The sequence below is a fragment of the Medicago sativa genome, chromosome 4, assembly GCF_051527215.1.
Source record: "Medicago sativa cultivar Bolivia chromosome 4, Bolivia_mono, whole genome shotgun sequence".
NCBI classification, from domain to species: domain Eukaryota; kingdom Viridiplantae; phylum Streptophyta; class Magnoliopsida; order Fabales; family Fabaceae; genus Medicago; species Medicago sativa.
The window spans coordinates 11704148-11726181 of NC_140752.1; the positions used below are offsets into that span (position 1 = coordinate 11704148).

Sequence of the window (22034 nt, forward strand, 5' to 3'; positions counted from 1 at the left end):
GATAGTCTTCCAAGATAAAAGAGATATATATAGGAAAACCAGGACTTGTCCATGAGATGAGACAAAAGTTAGCAATTTATTTATTTTTTATAACCAACGTTCTTATAACTAACATTCAGACGACCATTATCTACTTTATTTTATAAAAGAGATGATATTTGTACAACCACTTTGTGACACTTTTTGACAGCACTTTCTCATACTCACATTTATGTTCTTATTCTCTCACTTCTCTTTTATCTCTCTATTATTTTTTACCAATGAAAAAGAGAGGAAAGAAAAAGTTGTCACAAAAGTTGTCTCAAATGGTTGTTCAAATATCACTCCTCTTATCTACTTTTTTTATAACTAACGTTCAGACCACCACTCTGTGCCCATCTATCCCCTCTTTTTTAATTGTGCAAATACGTATAAATTATGAACAATAGTTTTTATGAAATTTTGATTTTAATTAATATTATTTTGAATTTGATTAAAAGTCTAAGTATATATATTTTTCATTTTTATATTATAACAAACAATACTTATCTTTTGCAATGTCACTAACAATATAGCAAATATCATATAAATTCTTATATTTTTGAATGACACCACAAATATAACATTCTTATATGCAAAGATGTTTAAGCGTACAATTGGAAGTGAAAAAGTCAACTCAAATCTAAGTATTCTCTTTATATATATAGTGTAGATTAGATTTCTCTCCCCATATAAAATGTAAGGTGATGGATTACATATGTTTTATGTCCCTATAAATATTTTCGTTTTTTGTTTTAATTCATCTAAAAAAATTCTTCTACTTGTAGTTCACCAAAAATTTTATCTAAGTTTTGGTAAAAAATTCTAATTAATTTGGAAAGATTCATATAAATATTCTAAACAATTTTACAGTAACACATTAAAAAATTTGAGATACACATAACTTGACTTAAAAGTAAGGAGGAAAATCGTGGACATAAAATTTTGGAAAGACTAAAAGTCAGAAAAAAATTTATGATAGCTAAAACGGAAAGTTTTTTTATTTGAAATAAGCTAAAATGAAAAGTAAGAATATTTATAAGTTACAAAAACATATTTAAAATATATACTTTAAATTATAGTGTATCTCATGAGCCGGACAACCATCAACCAAAACTGAAAGCTTTCAAGTGAACATACAAGCATGAATCCAAGACTTCCACATGTCTAAGAAAGCCAAACTTACTGAATCATACATGCCTTTTTAAAATCCACCTTAGAATTTAGACAATCTTTCATAGTCTTTCAGGCCAGATCAATAACTTCACTCAAAGCCACAGCTCCATCTACTGATAGGTGTCTCCCTTTGTTAAAAGCAGATTAATTGGTTAGATGAAATAATCTTATCCATAACTACTGCCAACCTAACAGCCAACACCTTAGCCACTAGTTTATACAGCGATCCAAAACGAGAAATCGAGCAGAGCTCACCTAGGTGCATCAGGGAACCCACCTTAGGAATTAGAGTAACAAATTAAAGCAAGGAGCGAAGGTCCTAGGAAGACTAGCATGAGTGTAAAATTGTTCAACATTACCCCTACCTAAAGATGGAGAAGGGATCGGAATCTTTTAAAAAAGGAAAAATTAAATTCATCTGGTCCGGAGCTTTTATTGCCATTTCGGCCCTTAACCACCGCCTCTATCTCGACTGTATCCATCGACGGTCTATGATGAACAATTTTAGAGAACTGATAATGCACTAGGCTAGTGAATATCCCTGTCTCAGCAAGCTATCACTCAAACAAGAGTTCGATTTCCGCATTACAGTTATAGTTTTATTTCTAATTTCAATTTAATTTATAATTTTAACAATATAATACTATATGATAAAAATAAATGTTGTCGCACAAAATGAAAAGGAACAACGTACTGCGCAGTTGACTTCTCTACTTGAACTTAGTTGTCATTCAGTTCAAGACTCGTGTTTGAAATGATAATGAGAAATTAAAATTTTAGCTCCTTGTGTTGTAGTGTGAGTTCTTTCTTTACTCGGTGTCTGCTTTTTATTTGGGTTCCCTAGTTCCCAAGGATTCACTTGAGAGTTGAGAACTTTACGACTTGTTTGGGCTTGAAAAAAAGTAAGTTAATTTTCCGAAGTTACTATGTTTCAACTCCTTTTTTTTTTTTTTTTTTTAATTTCTATCTACAAATAAATTAAAGACACAATAGCACGATCCTACATAACAGATTCTATTCAAAGTAAGATTGTTACTATGTTTCAACTTGTTTAGCTTATAAATATAATCGGGGCCGGTCCAATTAAATCGGAGGTTCTACTCAAATATAAAAAAAATGGATCTCTAATTAAAAAACACACAATTTTTTTAAAAAAATAGACATCCCTATAAATTAACTAAAAAGTAAGTTTACGAGTAACTAACTAACTTTTGTTTAGCTTCACTAACCACCAAACGTTCAAATATAAATAAAAAATTGGGCTCCTAAAAAAAGAAACACCAAAAACTCAAAGAGAATCATTACTTATATAGTGCAAAATAGATCTAAGTATATTGATTCTTGTTGCTTAAAAAAAAATATGGGTTGGTCATTGTTATCTAAAAATAGTGACAAACTAAAGTTGCTCCTTAGGTTGATTAGTTTATTTTAGAATGTTTTCAATGATGTTTTATGGTATTTGTAATATGGGAATAAGTTAGTGTCAAAATGATTCTTAAAATCTTCAACTTTACATGTTTGATTTGAATCAGATAATACCATATAAATTATGATTCGAATCATTTTTCTCCCTTTAATCTCTATTTTGCATGATTTAATTCATCGCTTACAGAGAGCAAAATGATTCTTATTGAATTATTTTGCAATAAATCTATCATAAAAAACTCAATTTTTTTTTGTGGGGGGGGGGGGGGGGGGGGGGGGGGGGGGGGGGAATAGGGCAGAGAGTAACTGAAGCCATTGGAGGGCTAAGGAAGCTTGGAGACAAGCTTATTGATGTTTGTCTGACATTCATCAACTCATCTTTGATAGTTATGCATATCATGGATAACTAAAATCTCTCTTGTGTTGGGATTGGATGTAAGTAGCTTCGAATCTATGTAGTACTTTTAATTTGGCTGGTTGTATATGATTTATGTTTTCAATATAATTTTAGTCTAAATCCATTCTCAATACTTTGCCGATGATGTAGGGTTCCTCAATTGATCTTTTGATATAGTCAGGCCCTAGTAAGATTGGCTATATAAAGGACATGGTTTAGATTATGTATAGGTGTTATCACCCAATAGATCACGGGTAGGTCTATATTCGTGTATAACTTTCCGGTCAAATGCCATAGAAAAAATCGACTATTTTTCCTTCGTGTAAATCAGTTGTTTCTATGTTATGTGGTGTCGTTAACATTAGCCGGAGACGTACGATGGGGAAAAGGTGGAGTTATATCTGAGGCATAACAAATATTCAACCGATTAAGAAGAAACATATGAGTAATAGTTATTGAAACTCAATCCCAACACAACTCTATCTATATATTGATTCAATATTACTTTGATTAAAACCACTCAAACACTTTTATAAACAATCTAATCATAAAATTTGTCAATATGAACTTAAACTAGCTAATCACGGTCTCTATAGATACAATATTTTATTTGTTTGATAAAATTGGCAAACTTACCACTATGCTGGAGAAACCACCTAGTTTAATCCTTTATCAAAATGGCGTCGTTGTCGGGAGTGCATCTAATTTGTTTAATTTTAGTTTGTAGAAACATAGTTTATGTTCAATTTTGTTCTGTGATTTTCGCTAAGCACACCCATGTTCCCAACGAGCTATACATAAGCTACATACATACATACATACATACATACATACATACATACATACACACATACATATATATATATATATATAGGTTTCTTTTCTCAACGATTCGCTAAGCATAACTTTTTATGGCCAGTGAATTAATCAAAGTTTGTGAATATTTTTGTTTTGTTTCCTTAGTTTTTTAGATTTTATTAGGTTTCTTTTCTCAACGATTCGCTAAGCATAACTTTTTATGGCCAGTGAATTAATCAAAGTTTGTGAATATTTTTGTTTTGTTTCCTTAGTTTTTTAGATTTTATTTTTTTCAGTTATATTTTCATAACGCATTTGTCTACTGATTATTGGTATAGTTGTTTTGAGTATTGTTTATGCAAGAAAAACACCGCAAAGTCAATTGATTTACATCAACTCTCACAAGAATAGAAATCTCAAGTTTTGGGAAGATGTCGCAGAAACATGTGCTCAAGTCGTTGATCGAGCTTGTTTTTTTGAAGAAGCTAAACTAACCCCCTCAAATTGGCACCAGAGAGAGAAATCTCAAGTTTTGGGAAGATGTCGCAGAAACATGTGCTCAAGTCGTTGATCGAGCTTGTTTTTTTGAAGAAGCTAAACTAACCCCCTCAAATTGGCACCAGAGAGAATCGAACCTGAGACCTTGAGGAGGAGCATACTCCCAAGCCCCAAGCCAATACCACTAGGCCAACCCAAGTGGGTTGATCGAGCTTGTTACCTTATGGATAATTGGTATACAGCTAACTCTACTATTCCGGCAGCTAGTCGCAACAACACTTCACTAAATTCAGTTTGTATTGATCATACGACAAACACAAAATCGGTAAGACAAGACAAGACAATTCAAATACAACTCAAAATTCTTCTTCTACTACAACAATAAGTGATATGACTTCGGTTAGATGGTGGCATCCATAACGAGGCTAATCAGAAATGTAATGTCGATGCTTCATTTTTGGATCGGTTGCATAGAACAGGTATTGGCAAATGTATCCATGATGACAAAGGTATATTTATGCTGGCTAAAATCGTACCTTTATCACCTATGTGTTGTGTTTCCGTTGGAGAAGCTATAAGCTTATTACATGCCATACAATGGCTAAGTGATATGCAATTTGACAACATCGATTTGACCTTGCATTTAAAGATTACAACAGACGTCTTCCACAATTGCCTGGTCGATGTTATATAATTTGGCCAAGTGATTTCAGCATGCTAGAGTCTCTTCAACACACATTTCTCAAACTCTAAGGTCGAGTTTAACAGGCGACAAACAAATAAAATAGCTCACACTCTTACGGGTGTTGCCGCATTATTCGCTAGTCTCAAAACTTAATATGATGTACCTTTATTTGTATTAATTCTCTTATTATTAATGTAATGTTATAAGCATACTCCTTTCCTTTCAAAAAAAGGACCAATTTAACATTCCCCCTCTAAAAATAACTATATATATATATATATATATATATATATATATATATATATATATATATATATAACATACTTACAGGAAAAAAACCACCCAAAAACCGATAGTGTTCAGACAGGCAACTTCTTGCCCGTTTATCCACTTTTTTTATTGTGTTAATGCGTGTAAATTAGGCAAATTTAGATTTTGATTAAAATAATTAGTTTTGATTAAATTTATATGTATATATGTTTTTTTTTTCTTGTCAAAAAAAAATGTATATATGTTTTTTACTTCAAATTGTACCATCATACTAACCTTTTCATATTACTCCGTATTGTTATAGGAAAATTTGTTATTGGTATAACTGGAATAATAAACAATCTAACTCAATTAATCTCATATTATTCCCTTTATGCTTTGTTATAGATAATATTGTTTCTATTTAAGTAATATTAGAAATAGGATAAAATAGTAAATAAAATACTTTCAAATAAGGATAAAATTGGAAAGGAAAATTGTCAGCCCAAATCCGTATACTTTCTTTATATATTGTATAGATATATACCTAACATTCATACGAGCACTCCGTACTCGTCTGTCCACTCTTTTTATTGCGTTAATGCGTATAAATTACGAATAGTAATTTTTATGAAATTTTTGTTTTGATTAAAAGTATAGGTATAAACATTTTGCACTTCCATATTGAATCAAAGTATATTTATCTTTTACAATAACATCAACAATATATCAAATATAATATAAATTTTTTTTTTATTTTGACATGGATAAACTCTTATATTGTTTAATGACACCAACAATATAAATTTTTTATAGATTAATTTGTTTAAGGGTGCAATTGAAAGTGAAAAAGTCAGTTGAAACTCGTATATTCTCTTTATATATATATATATATATATATATATATATATATATATATATATATATATATGGGTTATGTTACAAGCCACCCTTTGGTGGTGTCTTTTATCAAGTCACACCTTAAGGTGTGATTTTTACTTTTTAGTTATAACTTTGCTAAAAGACACCTTCATAAAAGTAAGTTGGTGTCTTTTCGCAAATGCTCATAGAGTAACTTGATAAAAGACACCTTCACAAAAGGTGTCTTCTATCATAACCCTATATATATATATATATATATATATATATATATATATATATATATATATATATATATAGAGAGAGAGAGAGAGAGAGAGAGAGTTGTACATAAATTTTACATCTTGATCGTGTTCAAATCACGGAGCTATGTAGAATATATTGTCAAGAGGAATGCTAGGAACATTCACTTTTCAACACTCACTCTATTACTCACTCTTTTATTGGATGAAATCAATGTATGTCTCACCACTTTGTACAAGTTTAATTTTCAGAGAGTTGCTTTTTTGACAAGGAATACTTCCAATTGACACATGGAAATGACATTAAAGCCCCTGGCGGTAGTTAACTGCCGCTGGAAGATACGTCGGCTGTTAACAGCCGCTGGGACCCAGCGGTTGTTAACTACCGCTGGTGTCTTTCCCCCCAAAACCAGTAACCCCTACCTCACCTATTCACTCATCACCTTTCTCATTCCATTCCTATACCATACCCAAAAAAAAAAAACTCATTTCAACGTTTTGTGTCAAAATCATGTCTCCAAATCATTGCTGATCGATTGCTAAGACGTTTCTACACACAAAATGCATCAAAGAACAGGTATTACAACGTTAAAATCCATTGCATTTGATTGATTTTTGTGGTTTTTTTTTTTTGCACTGACACGCGTTGTAGCGGCAGTTAACTACCGCTGGGGGTGAGCGGCTGTTAACTGCCGCTGGAGACTTAGAAAATTGAAAATTTTCTAAGTGGCAGTAGCTACTGCCCAAATTTTTTTTTCCATTTTTTTTCTTTTGTTTTTTTTGTTTGTTTATGTTAATATATGATATTAGATAGATGTTTATTAATTAGTTTAGTAATTGTATGTTGTTTATTTATAGATAATGTTGAGAAAAAGCAACTTTCTTATTCCTTGTCAAATAAGCAACTTTTTTGTTGTTTATTTATAGATAATGTCGATTCCATTAAGGTTGAAGCTCCCGCTAAGGTCGAATTCTCCGTTAAAGTTGAGGCTTCAAGCGTCAATTCCGATGTGTGGAAACTTCGTGACAACGAAGTGGACACGGCTCATTTCTTTTCAACCGAAGACACATGGAAAGATAAAAACAAATTGCTCGGTTGGGTCCGTCGACAAGCAAATAGGGCTGGATTTACGGTTATCATTAGAAGATCTTGTGAAGGAAGAAATGCTATGTTGGAGTTGGTTTGTGAACGGAGCGGCGAGCACAAAGTACCGAAGACAAAAGTGAAGAATGAAATAATTGGATCAAGAAAGTGTGGGTGTTTGTTCAAGGTGCGTGGATATGTCGTTGTTCAAAGTGTGGGTGTTTGTGCAAGGCAAAAAGGAGTGACTTGATGGAGATGCAATATCTGAAGAGAATGGATATGTTTATTACGTAAGAGAAAAAAATGAAAGTCAAACCGTTCAAGACATATTTTGGACTCATCCAACTTCGGTAAAGTTGTTTAACACTTTTCCTACTGTTTTGATAATGGATTCCACGTACAAAACCAACTTGTATAGGATGCCATTGTTTGAAATAGTTGGAGTCACCTCAACCTATTTGACATATTCGGTTGGTTTTGCATTTATGACGTCCGAGAAGGAGCATAACTTTACTTGGGCTTTGCAAATGTTGCTTAAACTTCTTCGACCAAAAAGTGATATGCCTAAGGTGGTAGTGACCGACAAGGACACGGGTATGATGAATGCCGTAAACAATGTTCTCCCCGGTAGTAGTGCAATACTTTGTTATTTCCATGTTGGCAAAAATGTTAGATCAAGAATCATCACCGATTGCAAAGTTAAACAAAACGTTGTTGTGGTGGATGGCCAAAAGAAGATTGTCGACGAGGAGAAATATAGTAAATTGGTTGATACCATATTTGATGCATGGGAAAAATTGGTTGAATCTCCTACTCAAGAGTTATATGCGGCTAATCTAGTGGAATTCCAAGATGCTTGTAAGGATCATCCAAAGTTTCTTAACTATGTTCAAGAAACCATATTGAACCCTTTTAAGGACAAACTAGTGAGGGCATGGACGGACCTTGTGTTACATCTTGGGTGTAGGACCACGAATAGAGTTGAAGGAGCTCATGGTGTGGTGAAGGAATATTTGTCCACCTCCAAGGGTGATTTGGGTACTTGTTGGCATAAAATTGATGAGATGTTGGCAAACCAATTTGGGGAGATACAATCATCGTTTGGTAGGAGCGTTACGGTCTTGGAACATCGATACAAAGATGTCACTTTGTACTCCGGGTTGGGTGGTCACGTGTCTAGACAAGCCATGAATTTTATTTTTGTGGAAGAAGAGCGTTCTAGGAGAACCTTGTGCATTGAGAAGAAAACTTTTGGTTGTGTTCAAAGGACGTCGTATGGCCTACCTTGTGCATGCTTCATTGCTATGAAAATCCGTCACAACATGCCCATTCGATTGGATGAGATACACCCACATTGGCATAAGTTGTACATGGGTGAAGAACAAAGTAATGAAGATTTGTTTTCGGTCGCGGAGGAGTGGCATGGTATCCAAGAACGTCTCCAAAGAGTTCCGTTCCAAATGAAACTAGAAATCAAAGAGGCTTTGCGGTTGTTAGCGTTTTCGGAGACCACATTGTTGTCACCACCTCCAAGAAAGGTGGCAACCAAAGGAGCTCCCAAAAAAATCAAAACCACACGTGGTAGGATCCCATCTACGTGGGAGACTATTGATTCTCAACATCCGGAAAGTCAATCTTCATCACGGAAAAAATCTTCACAAACTAAAAGGAAAGGTGCTCGCATTGGCATTTCTCCGGTTCCGGTTCCTAAGCCTAGCTTGGTTTCAACAAGTTATGATCCATCCAATCCTATGTATTACATTCCAAAATTCATGATACCATACATTGAGAGAGTTGTGGATGTTATTGGTGACGGGCATTGTGGGTTTAGGGCTATAGCGGAAGCCTTGGGTTTGACGCAAGAAAGTCATGTTATGGTGCGGAGAGCACTTATTCAAGAGTTGAAAGAGCATAGGAGCAAATACATTGAGGTGTATGCGAGCGAGAACCGTTACAACTACATCTTGGATGGATTGTATCCTCCCAAAAATCCTAGTAGCTTTGCACCTCCCGACAAATGGTTGACATTGCCGGATATGGGACACATCGTTGCATCATGTTACAATAGGCCGGTGCTAGAGATGACTACATGGAAAGACTACATCTCCGAGACTTTTTTCCCACTTAGAGGACGGCCTCCGGTTAACCCGAAAAGCAACATGATTTGCCTTGGTCTAATCCCTAATCATTTTGTCCTTCTTTCACTAAAAGATGGTTGTCCACTACCTCCAACATCCACGGAGTGGAGAAATCACAGGAGCGAAGAGGCGGCAACATGGGAGGATGAATTTTTGGATCAACACGATCGTTTCCAAACACTCATGGACATTGAGGTCAAAGAGAGACCGGTTCCACCAAAGGAGCCAACAAATGAAGACAATCCAATTATGTTTGATGACACTCCGGTTAAAGCAAACACCGAATTTGAAGATGTTCTGGAACATTTAGATGATTTGCTTTTATTAGATGAAATGTGACACTTTTTGGTCGGTGTTAATCCGTTTTTTGGTTGATACGCGCCGACGTATTTTTTTGGATATATAATGTAATGACCAATTTTTTGGGTGATATAATGTAACTAATTAACCTTCAACTATTAATATGTATATCAATATATTTGAGTTTCACATTTATTATTAATTAATATACATTACGTGTAATGTTTTGCATAATGTGGAAAATTTGATGAATTTCAAACAATTGTTAAACGTTAACGCATTATCGGTTTGGTGTAATGTAATCGAATAATTGATAAACTATTAAATGTTGATGTTTATGATTGCTGGATGTTGTTGTTTCAGTTTCATTTAATGCGAAATTGTCGTTTGAAGGTACAAACAGGCCAAAATGGTTGGAAAAACCAGTTACAGACAGCACTGGTTCTGTAACTGGTGTGAGCGGTAGTTAACAACCGCTGGGTACCAGCGGTAGTTAACAGCCGGCGTGTTTAACAGCGGTAGTTAACTACCGCCAGGGGCATTAAGGTCATTTCCATGTGTCAATTGGAAGTATTCTATGTCAAAAAAGCAATTTTCTAATTTTCAAAGTGTAGTAGGTCCACAATGATTTAAATCAATAAAAGAGTGAGTATTAGACATGGTGTTCAAAAGAGAATCGTCGTACACAATGCTACGCCAGGAAGAGAAGGACGAGAACAGTCGCTTATATTAACACGTTGCATGAGTCTCCTACGAATCTTACAGAAATGTTGGACACTGTAAAGCAGTCCACGTCCTTATAATCATTTTGAGATAAACAACAATGTTGTACTTTTTAACTTATAATCTTTTAGAGAAAAACAACAATATGTTGTACTTTTTAAATTGATTGTTCGACTTTAGTTTGTGTGGTGGATAAACATATGCCCTCACCTTCCACTATTATATATATATATATATATATATATATATATATATATATATATATATATATATATATATATATTTTTTATAAACCAACATAGTATAAAATCATCAAGTGAATAACATACAAAACTTGAAGGAATTTGGCCAATACCCAATGCAACACACAAAGTGTTAAAAAAAAATTGTCTCATTTATATAAAAAAAATCTCATTAAATACCTTATCAAGGAAAATCAAATAGGATATAAAACCTCGATGAAAGGAAAAATTGTGCATAGTTTACAGCATCAGAAACAAAAATCAATAAAATCTATACAAAGTTAAATCTAATATATTACGATGAAAATCATCCTTAATAGAATCCGGCAAACTATCCCACCAAGTGAGACTAGAGGCATAAAGATAAATATTCACAATTTGACCAGTACACCAATTTCTTACTTTGAAAAAATGTGTGATCGTGGAAGTCATATTTTTAAGCAACTTCAAACAATTGTACCAACAATTATATCAAATCCAAGGAAAAATCTTAGATTGCAAAGTGTAAAGTTGATGAACAGAAAGAATAACACTCATAATTTCAGCATTCACAACATACGAAATACCGATGTTAAAAGCAAAACAACCAAGAAAGTTATCTTGGTAATCTCTAAAAATACCACCATAGGAATTAGAACCATAACCATATTCAGTTTTACACTTAATCCCGGGATAAACCAGAGGGAGCCACACCAACTCTTTGATCTTAGGAGCATTCAGAAGATGAATCTTAATAGAGAAAGCATTAAAGATAATAAAATAAAAAATGCTAGTATGAACAACATTATTAGTGTAATTACCACTAAAAAAACATTTAAAATGATATTATTGATATAATTCTTTAACAAAATAAGATTATCCTAAAAAAAATTAGTAATAAAACAGTGAATCACCAATTTGCATTGGGCATACCAAATCCTATCACAAGTATGAATAAGTCTTCAAGCAATCAAACACTTAGTCAGAGGAATATATTTGTGATAGGTTTTAACGCTTGTGACCATGCATGGTCAGTATTCCTACTCTTTCTTTTAGGTTTTGATCTAGTCCCTTAAGTTAATAATCTTTTTTTATTTTTATTGAAAATTATGATTGGTGATAGGCTTGAGATGTCAACATATAGTTATGATATATCTTATTTTAACATATGCTATTTTACACTTTATTTCTTCTGTTTAAAAAAAAATGTTTGTTAAAACACTTATGATGCATTTTTTAATTACTAATGATTTCCGACACATGTTGAACTAATACGTACAAACAAATTTTGGAGTTTTTTTATGAGGACAAAATTTTGAGTTGACTTATGTTTCGAACCATCCTTACAAAAAAAAAAGTATATATTTCGAACCATGGCATCTAGCACATGACTACGCCAGAAGAAAAAGGACGAGACAATGCTTATCATGTATTCATGTAGCCAGTGTTGAGTTTCTGCGGTGGAAATACATGACCCTTTGTCCTTTACTCTCAGACACCATAAAATCATTTTGATTAGGCAAACAAAAAAACACACGTTTTCCAGGTTTTAACGTTTGTGACCATGCATGAACCAACACAGTAGACGTTTTTTAGACACTATATGTTTACTCTTAGACACCATAAATTGACGTTTTTAACTCCAACGACAGTTATTTGCTGTCAACGGTAGTTAATTGTTGTTCTCTTAAGACAACGGCGTTTAATTGTCGTTGCGTTCTAGTCTTATTGTAGAATAGAAACAACAACTCCCACTTTTGATTAAAACACAAAAATACAAACCAACTCACTCAAAACTCCAACAAACCAACCTCCATCATATTTCTTCAAAGTCAAGCAACTCAATTCAAAGTCAAGCAACTCAACAATAATATAACAAATTATATTGTTCATAATCCCATAGCGTTCACATTGCTAGTTTTTGCTAGTTTTTCATAATCCCATAGCATTCACATTGCTTCATAATCCCATAGCATTCACATTGCTAGTTTTTGCTAGTTTTTCATAATCCCATAGCATTCACATTGCTTCATAATCCCATAGCATTCACATTGCTAGTTTTTGCTAGTTTTATATAAATTATTTTGAATCAACTAAGTAGAGTATGAGGACCTTTAAGAGATTTTTTGGAGGAATTGCTTATTCTTAGAAATCGTGGTTGGGTATAACACAACTCCACAAAATCGGCTTGTGAGATGAGGATTTCCCCCACTTATAAACAGATTGTCAGACCATCTCATATTCGATGTGGGACTCTTAACACACCCCCTCACGACCAACATTATTGGGCTTGGTTCGTGGACATAATTGGTGGGTGGCTCGATAGCGGAAACCTGACAGCAAGTGGCCCAACAGATCTTTGAGGAGGCTCTGATACCATCTTAGAAATCGCGGTTGGGCCTAATACAATCCCACAAAACCGACTTATGAGGTGTTGATTGTCCCCACTTATAAACACATTGTTAGACCATCTCCTATCAGATGTGGAACTCTTAACACTTATAGTTGAAGGGACATTTTGTATTGTTTTCATATAGGTCCATGTAATTCTATTTCGTCCAAAAATTGGAAACTCTGATGGCAGGCCATCTATCTTACGTTATTTTCCACATATTTTTCAGTCATTTTTAGTTATGTTTTGATACAACATAGATCAGTTTTAGAACAATTGCCAATGTTTTACGAGATATTTTATAATGTTTTCATTTTGAGTCATGTGATTCTAGTTTTTTTGAAACCAAGCAATTCTTAGGTATTTTTGATATAATTCATTGCAAAATCATGAAATCGGCAATAAAAAAAACCTCATGAGGATTTGGGAAGACAATGGATGAAGATTCAAGAGGCTCTGAAGACGTTATAAACTGGAGAAATTATGTTCCAAGTCCCAAGACAAGTTTCAACGCAGAAAACACTCAAAAAGACCGAGAAAGAGGCACAAACACATTGAAGCAAAGCATTGTTTTTGCGCCCACGCGTGAGCCTCCTGGATATAACAGCTTTTTGCTGTTTTTCTGCCCAAACCCACTTAGATATCAACCTATAAATTCCTCTCATTCACAATTATTCATTCAGAACGAAGTAGTTTAAGAGGAAGAGAAGCAATGAGAGCTTCAAGGGAGGAGTCTCTTCTCAACCTTCGTCTCTAGTACCATGAGTTACTAAATCCTAATTAGGTAGGGTTCTTAGACAAACCTCTATTTTTTGTTGGATCTTTTTAATTGAAGTCTTTTATTTAGTTATGTTATAATTTCTAATTCATTTCCTTATGCAAAAGTTTTAATGCTTTCATTGGACCTAGGGAGTGTGACATACCTAGGGTTGGTGCCTTAACCTAGAAATAGAGGAAACACTATTTTTTGAACGTTGCATATTGCATTTTATTCTTTTCCGCTTGGTAAGGTAGACGGGATAGGACTGCCCATTTGTAGAACTACTAAGGTAAGAGAGAGTATGTGATGAGAATTAAGAAATCCCAATTCTTTTATATTTCAATTACCTCTGAGACAGTAAGACTCACTCTAATATTTCGTACGTTGGCCTACTAGACGTTGTAGGATTGACAACCTTGCACCCTTTAGTGTTGTGTATAACCTTAGAGTGATCGACTTGTGAAACTTGACAGCTGGAGGGACATATTGCCCCACGAACTCATCACGTAAATAGAATTATTGTCCTATAATTAAATATTGAGTTGTCTTTAATCCAAGAAGGAAATAGAGAGGATTCAAAGAATCGCAGTCGCCTCTAAAATTTTGCAATCACATCAGGTTACTAACTAACTACTGTTGTGCGCAAGCAAATAAAACTTGCACACCCCCCCCCCCCCCCCCCCCCCGATTATTTATTTATTTTTTTTCGCTATTTTTAATAAGTATTAGTTGCCTAGTTGCAACAACAATCCCTGTGGAGACAATCTTTTTTTTTTTGGTACAATCTGTGGAGACAATCTTACTTACTACTTTATTACATATGAACGATTTGATACACTTTATTACTTGTTGTTATTAGTAGTTTAGTATTATTTTATCAGACTAACAACATTTCTTTGTCAAACTCCATTTTTTTTATGAAACTAACAACTTCATTCTTTTCGGTTTTAGTAGGACTAGTAATTCGTAATAATAGTCTTTAGTTGGTAGGATTAAAATCTATTATGATTAGGATTTATAAGTTGGTATAAATTTTTGTAGATTAGGGTAGTTTTAACTTTTAGAATAAATTTATTTTTAATTAGAATAGTTTAGGTTAGATTTTTCTAGGTTCTTAACTTATTTCAAAAATCGTTAAGGAGACAAGACAAGAGAGCCCAGTAAGAGATATTCTAGAGAGCAACAAGGAGACTTTAGTTTTCAGAAAAGGAGACATAGTCATGTTGGAGGCATCTCATGTTTTCTATCCACGTACTCAAACTCATAAAGAGTGGTGGGCACCTTCACAGTAACATTCCATTTTCAAAACTTACGATCACACCAGATGGTATGCAAAATTGAACCAACATGAATTGGAGCATGTAGAAGACTACTTCAAGGAGATCAGAGCTGAAGAATATGAATCTACTTTAAAGAGGTTCAATGGAACAACGTAGACATTGTTAACAATACATATACAAAAGAGAAAAAGAGAGAATAACAAAGATGGCTAGGGTTTCATAGTATATCAATAGCCTAACATTACAAAAGGTTATAAGAAAATATATAATAAAACCTAATGTACTCTAACTTATTACTAATATAAAGGTCTAATATCTTAAGTCCAATACTTTATCATCTAACACATACACTCAAACTCATGATGCATCAACAAAAAGCATTGAGTTTGTCAAACAAAATACGAAAACATACTAAAGAATATAAAATTTTAACACTACACCTCAAGTTGAAGCTTACTAAGCTATTAGCAGAACCAGTAGAGAGCAACAACCAAAGTGAGTTGTTATCGTAGAGAGACCAGCAAGAACAATCACTATCAACCAGTCAAAGAAAGAACCATCCAAACAGAAGAACCAAGTTAAACAAAACCAAACAATAGAATTGGTAGAAAGAAGAAGCCATACATAAGAACCAATAGAAAGAGGAGCAACAAAACAGAATAATCAATAGGGAGAGTGCATTGTAATCATACAGATGAATCCATAGGGGAGAAGTGTAATCAATCAAAAGGCGATAAGAGCAATGCAATCAAGCAGAAGAATCAATAGGGGGAGAAGTGTAATCAATCAGAAGAATCAAAAAGCGAAAAATGCAATCAATCAGAATAATCAAAAGAGGGAGAAGTGCAATGCAATCAAAAGAACCAGGGGGAGAAGTGCAATCAATCAGAAAAAACCAAAAAGGAGAGAAATGCAATCAATCTGAAGAATCAAAAGGGAGAGAAGTGCAATCAATCAGAAGAATCATAAGGACGAGAATTGCAACCAAACAAAGAGAGACCCAATCAAACAACCAGATTGTGAGTACAAACTCACCAAACAACCAAATTGTGACCACTTGACTCACCAAACCAAATTGCGAGCACTTGATTCACCAAACAAACCAATTGTAAGCACTTGACTCGCCAAACAAATTGAACCAAACGAATCCAAATCAAACCGAACCGAACTAAACTAAACGAAACTAAATCAAGACAAATTGAAGAATCAAAACGAACCGAACCAAATGAACCAAGACAAGATGAACCAAAGCAACAGGGACAAACAGAGACGAACAACCAATTAGCCAAACACAACACACAAAGAATCACACGAAGACCAAAAAAACCTACAAACAGAGAGCTAGACTCAAAAAATAAACCAAAAATAAAGTTGTCGCAGAAGAACTCATAACTGAAGTACCAATTGCCCAAAAATTTAATCTCTCGTACTAGGAGGTGTCGTGAAGTAGTATGAAAATATCACCCTTAAAATTCACTTTAAATCAAAAGAACGAAACCTAAAACTTCACTTGTTAACTCCAAAGCTTCTTCGTTAATCCCTTTTATCTCTCCTTTTTTATTAGCAACGGATGCACAATGATTCAATCAAAATATAATGGTCACTGAAAAGCAATTTAAAGATATTCCCAAATTTTGGGAACTCAACGGAAGCTACAAAAAATTTAAGGAGGATCAAACCATCCTTTTGATACCATGTTAACAAATGGAGATGTAAAATAGAGAAAGAGAGAATAACAAAGAAACTAAGAAAGATGACTAGGGTTTCATAAAATACTATTTTCTTACAGCACAAATCCTGGGACACCAATATTCAAGTGTTCTCATATCACCATTAAACATAGAGCTTGAAGATGCAGCTCGACTTAGAAAACTGTTTTTGCCCATACGCCCACCTCCATCATTTCGGATTCAATCTGAACAATTTTGATTGTAGAAATTTAGTGAATTTTGGATTTCGGGTTCAATAAAAAAAAATTAGGGTTTGAAGTTTTTAGAATTGGGGAAGAACGTTGTCATTAATATGGAAGAAATTTTGGGGATTTTGGACTGTAGATTAGAGATTTAAAATTGAGGGTTCCAATTTTATTGATTTTGGGAAGAAATAGCCGTTGTATAACGGCCATGAACATGCCAACGAATTTCTGCATTTCAATCAATTTAGTCTTTGAAAATCAATTTTGATCATATCGGTCCTTGCTTATGTGGCATTTGACATGGCAAGCCATGAGAGTGGTTATCAACCCATGTCAGCACCGTTACCACTCCAACTTGACGGAGGGACTAAATTGATTGACATTTGACAAATTTAGGAGCTAATTTGATATTTCGACAAATTGGACGACAAATTTGATTGGTCCTTACAAATTCAAGGACGGATTTGATGATTCACTCCTTTTAAAAGTCAAGTATTGTAGAGCAATATTTAGTTGGATAAAGATATGGATTTTCATAAGAGCCGCTTAGTTTGGCTTGTGTGTCCATTGACGTAGCAGATGGTTTGCTAGAAGACATAACCGCACGCTTAATAATTTTTGTGGCATATTTCCTTTTGTGACACGAAATGACCTCCTTTGTGTCTTGTAACAGAAATACTGAGAAAGTAACTAAGATGGCACATATCCTTCATAGCAATTTTAGAGTCGAGTTTAGTCATGATGAATTGACGAAGGGAACATAAAGACAAAGCCAGAATGATGGTATCCACAGAGTAAAGGATATAAGCTATTGTTAGATTTTTTCCCTGTTTTTCCTTTTCCACTTGTGCCAATATTGAGTAAAAAAATGGCTGTTGTGGAATCCTGTTTTTAAGGGAAAAAGTTTGCTATATTGGTCCACTTGAATCCTGTTTTTATGGGAAAAAGTTTGCTGAATTTGTGCAACTTTTGTTCCCACTTATCCCATATTCAATTGAGTACTCCCTCATATTGTGTTACATGTCTGTAGACCTTGTGATGGGCAAGGTACTATAAATCCAGGACATATTCACAACTTCATAGTCACTAAACCTACTTTCTCTCTTCATAATATTGCACCATCGAATTTGAGCAAAGTGAAGGTTTGGAACAGCAGTGAAATCAGTCCGTGAAAGCAGCAAGCATAAGCAGTGAGGTCTTTTCATCAAGCAATGGCTGGAGGTAAATGCTCTTATTCTGCTTCCGCTTACTGATTTAAACGTGTAGTTAATGTTGTTTACATGTTTAAATCGATAATAAAGTTTACATTTGGTATCAGAACATTTACCTCCAGCCATTGCTTGATGAAAATACCTCACTGCTTATGCTTGCTGTGGCTATTCCTTAATTAATCACAATTTTATTAATCACTTAACATTAATATTAATTAAGGCTTAAAGCTGAGCAATGCATTCAGCAAAGTAAACAGCAACTATACATAATACAGAAGCAGTAAAATTAAAACAATTGAATACTGCAGCACGTTTGGTTACAGACTTCTTATGCATCCAGAAGGACACAGGTTCGATTCCCCGTGGAAAAGTAAAACGCGCACCTTTTTTTTTTTTTTTTTAAAAACTAAAGGTAAAAAGAAAACTAGAATTGTGGGAATCGAACTCGCGACCAAAAGCAGTTGAAGACTGAAACAAACCGCTGCGCCACATGCATTCATGTTACTAAAATTCACGTTGTTTAATCAGTGAATTTTTTTTTTTTTTTTGTATTTATATTAAACAACGTGATATTAAACAATGTTTAAAAAAAATGTTTAAAAAAAAAAAAATTGTATGAAACAACGTAGATGTTGCTAAAATCTATAATGGGATAGCATCAACGTGATATTAAACAATGTTTATAAACAATGTTATGATGGGATACCATCTACATACAATTTTAGCTAAAATCTAAGAACAATAGTTATGATGGGATAGCAGGTTTTTTGTATTTATATTAAACAACGTGAATTTTAGCAACATCTATTTATATTAAACAACGTAACTATTAAACAATGTTTAAAAAAAAAAAATACAGTACCATCTGCGTAATAAAACAAAACTACAGCACCATCTACGCTGGCTAACAATAAATTCAACAACACTTTTATATTCATATAGAGAAGACTACAAGTCTTTTATTTTTATCAAATTAAGAAGACTCCAAGTTAACTATTGAAAGTCTTTTATAATTAGCATAGACTTGTTTTTAATTTCCATTGGCAAGTGGCAATTGCGACACACTAGACTAGAGTGTGCGCATTAAGAATAATAAATAGTGTATATTATCTTCATCCTTATTATTGTTCTCACTCAGCACATGGTTTTACTTAAATATTTATATTTCATAGACTCAATCTTGCAGCTTAGTCATAAAGTTTATAATTTATAAAGACAGTTGTAAATTATGACCTTATTTTAAGTTGGGGTGGGTGATTCTTTTTGGTTACTTATTTTAATAGCTTTGTCGTCAACAAAACAAGAAGCAGAGAGGAAACTATACTGAATTTTTTTTTAGTTTTTCATCAATTATTTCTCCCCATTTATAAGTATCTATTATCTCTTCATTTCATCCTATCTTTTTAATCATTTGAAATTTATTGCCAATTTCCTATTCTAGTGCTCAGCACATTTCTCCAACCAATTTTTTTTTCCTTTTTATATTTTTGGTATTGAAGATGCAATCTGATTTTAGTTGGATGGTTCCCATTGAAGTGATGTTGGGTTCTCTCAATCACGGTGAAGTTCAAGCATGTAGCATTTCCAACATTCCAGACAAACTTCGAGAAGCAAACGAAGATTCTTATAAACCAAAACATATCTCCATAGGACCCTTACATAGAGGAGCCACAAGACACCTTCAATTAATGGAAGAAACCAAATGGAATTACATGCGTGAATTTCTTGACCGGCAAGGACCAATACAAGAACAAAATAGAAGATCAGAGATAAGGTTAAGAGAATGTGGCTATGACATTCTCAAGTTAGATAAAGTGATTTGTGCTAGCTATGGTGGGAGCAACAACAACATCGTCGAAGAAAAAGAACCAGAAGAAATCGCTAAAATAATGATAATAGATGGTTGTTTTCTATTGGAGCTTCTCATTAGACTTGGCGATTACATGGATAACCAAACAACAACATCTTTCAACAACGACTCGATCCTTAAAAGAGAAGAAAAGATGTTGTCTGTTTTAAATGATATAGCAATGCTTGAGAATCAAATTCCCTTCCTTGTTCTCAAGAAGTTATATAGGAAGGTATTTCCCGATGGTAGTGAAATCAAAGACGATTATCGTGTGGCTAATATAGTTCGTAAAGCCTTTGGTTACCCTTTGATGAATAGCTCGGGAGGTGCTCATATACTTCATTTGATGCACTTGTCCACAGTGGAACAAAATCAACAATATGAAGGGAAAAAAGCGAAGCTAGAATTAATGCGTTGTGCTACCAATCTTCGTGCTTCTGGGGTAACAATTCGCGCTAAATTAAATAACACAAATCAAAATCAGCACAAATTGGTGGATATGTTTGATTTTGATACAAGTTTTACTGATTCTGGAGAGTTGGATATCCCGCCACTATATATCAAGGAAACAACTGAAGTGAAGTGGAGGAATTTGATTGCTTGGGAGCAAAGCAAAATTTGGATTAGATGCAAATACACTTCTTATGCCCTTTTCTTCAATGGTTTGATATGCTGTGAGCATGACATTGAATTACTCCAAGAAAAAGGTGTCATTGTGAATGATATGAACAAGAGTAATGAAGATTTATTGGCACTATTTCGCACGATTTCTAATGGAGCTGAACATATGGATTTGAGTTTTACTGAAATTTGTGCAAAGATGAATGTGTATGACTACAAGGGAATGAAAGTCACTAAGGTGGTGCAAAAATTACCTATCAGAACATGGCATCAATGTAGGCGTGTTTTTGAGATCCTTATGTACTATGGTCGAAACTGGTATAATATTTTGATACGCGACCATATACCTAATGTGTGGAAATTCATAGGAATTTTGGCAGCTGCTATGCTCCTGGTACTCACCATCATGCAGACATATTACTCATCCCGCAGTGACTAATTTGCTTCATGTAACTAAATGAATCAACAATCTTGATTTAGTTACAAAAATAATGTTTTCAAACAATTTCAAATGAATAAAAGAATAGAAGCATATTGCGTATGCGCACTCTTGTATTGATTTTTATTTTGGTTTCTATTGTATGCACGGGAAATTAAGAAATTTCAACCGGTAAACTAATATATTTTTTTTTTGGGTAAATCAATATTTTGATTGCTTATTGTGTAAGGTCAACAAACACTTCTCCAAGTGTCATTTTTGTATGTTTATAGCATAAGTACAACAAACACATCTCCAAGTGTCATCTGTGTATGTTTGAAAGTTTATGAATTAAATTGACTAAGAAAAAAAAACATATTTGAGGACTAAATTAACGTCAAAAAACAATAATTGAGTTATAGCAACTACTGTATATGGAGATTCGTCCTCCCCTCTCTCTAACCCTACTTTTCTTCACCGCCACATACTGGAAAATACTTGGGTGACATAATGTCACCGTGACATTAAATCTGGGCCACACAAAGGTGTTGTGTTGTGTGGCCCAGATGTGTTGTATGTGTTGTGTGGCCCAGATGTTATGTGGCAATGTGTGTTGTGCGGGCCCAGATTTAATGTCACGGTGACATTATATCACCCAAGTGCTTCCCGCCACATACCAACTCCTTTCCACCCATTAATCCAAGTTTTGTGTTAGAGATGTAGCCTTGGCTCCAAGTTGGTGCGAATGGCCCAGT

The 22034-nt window shown here is 33.9% G+C and overlaps 2 protein-coding genes across 2 annotated transcripts; both read left to right on the plus strand.

Moving 5' to 3' along the window:
* The first annotated feature begins 7837 nt into the window (after positions 1-7837).
* On the plus strand, positions 7838-10018 carry LOC146926339 (uncharacterized). The gene has a single exon (XM_085706891.1). It carries the CDS (start codon positions 7838-7840, stop codon positions 9926-9928), a length of 2091 nt encoding a protein of 696 aa, XP_085563017.1. The 3' UTR covers positions 9929-10018.
* Positions 10019-19788: 9770 nt separating this feature from the next.
* Positions 19789-21501, plus strand: LOC146926340 (UPF0481 protein At3g47200-like). The gene has a single exon (XM_085758711.1). The coding sequence runs from the start codon at positions 19891-19893 to the stop codon at positions 21298-21300; it is 1410 nt and encodes a 469-aa protein (XP_085614837.1). The 5' UTR covers positions 19789-19890; the 3' UTR covers positions 21301-21501.
* The last annotated feature ends 533 nt before the right edge of the window (positions 21502-22034 follow it).

What these genes read in the sequence shown, in the direction of transcription:
- LOC146926340 (XM_085758711.1), top strand. Translation starts at nt 19,891, where the DNA reads ATGCAATCTGATTTTAGTTGGATGGTTCCCATTGAAGTGATGTTGGGT.
- LOC146926339 (XM_085706891.1), top strand. Translation starts at nt 7,838, where the DNA reads ATGGATTCCACGTACAAAACCAACTTGTATAGGATGCCATTGTTTGAA.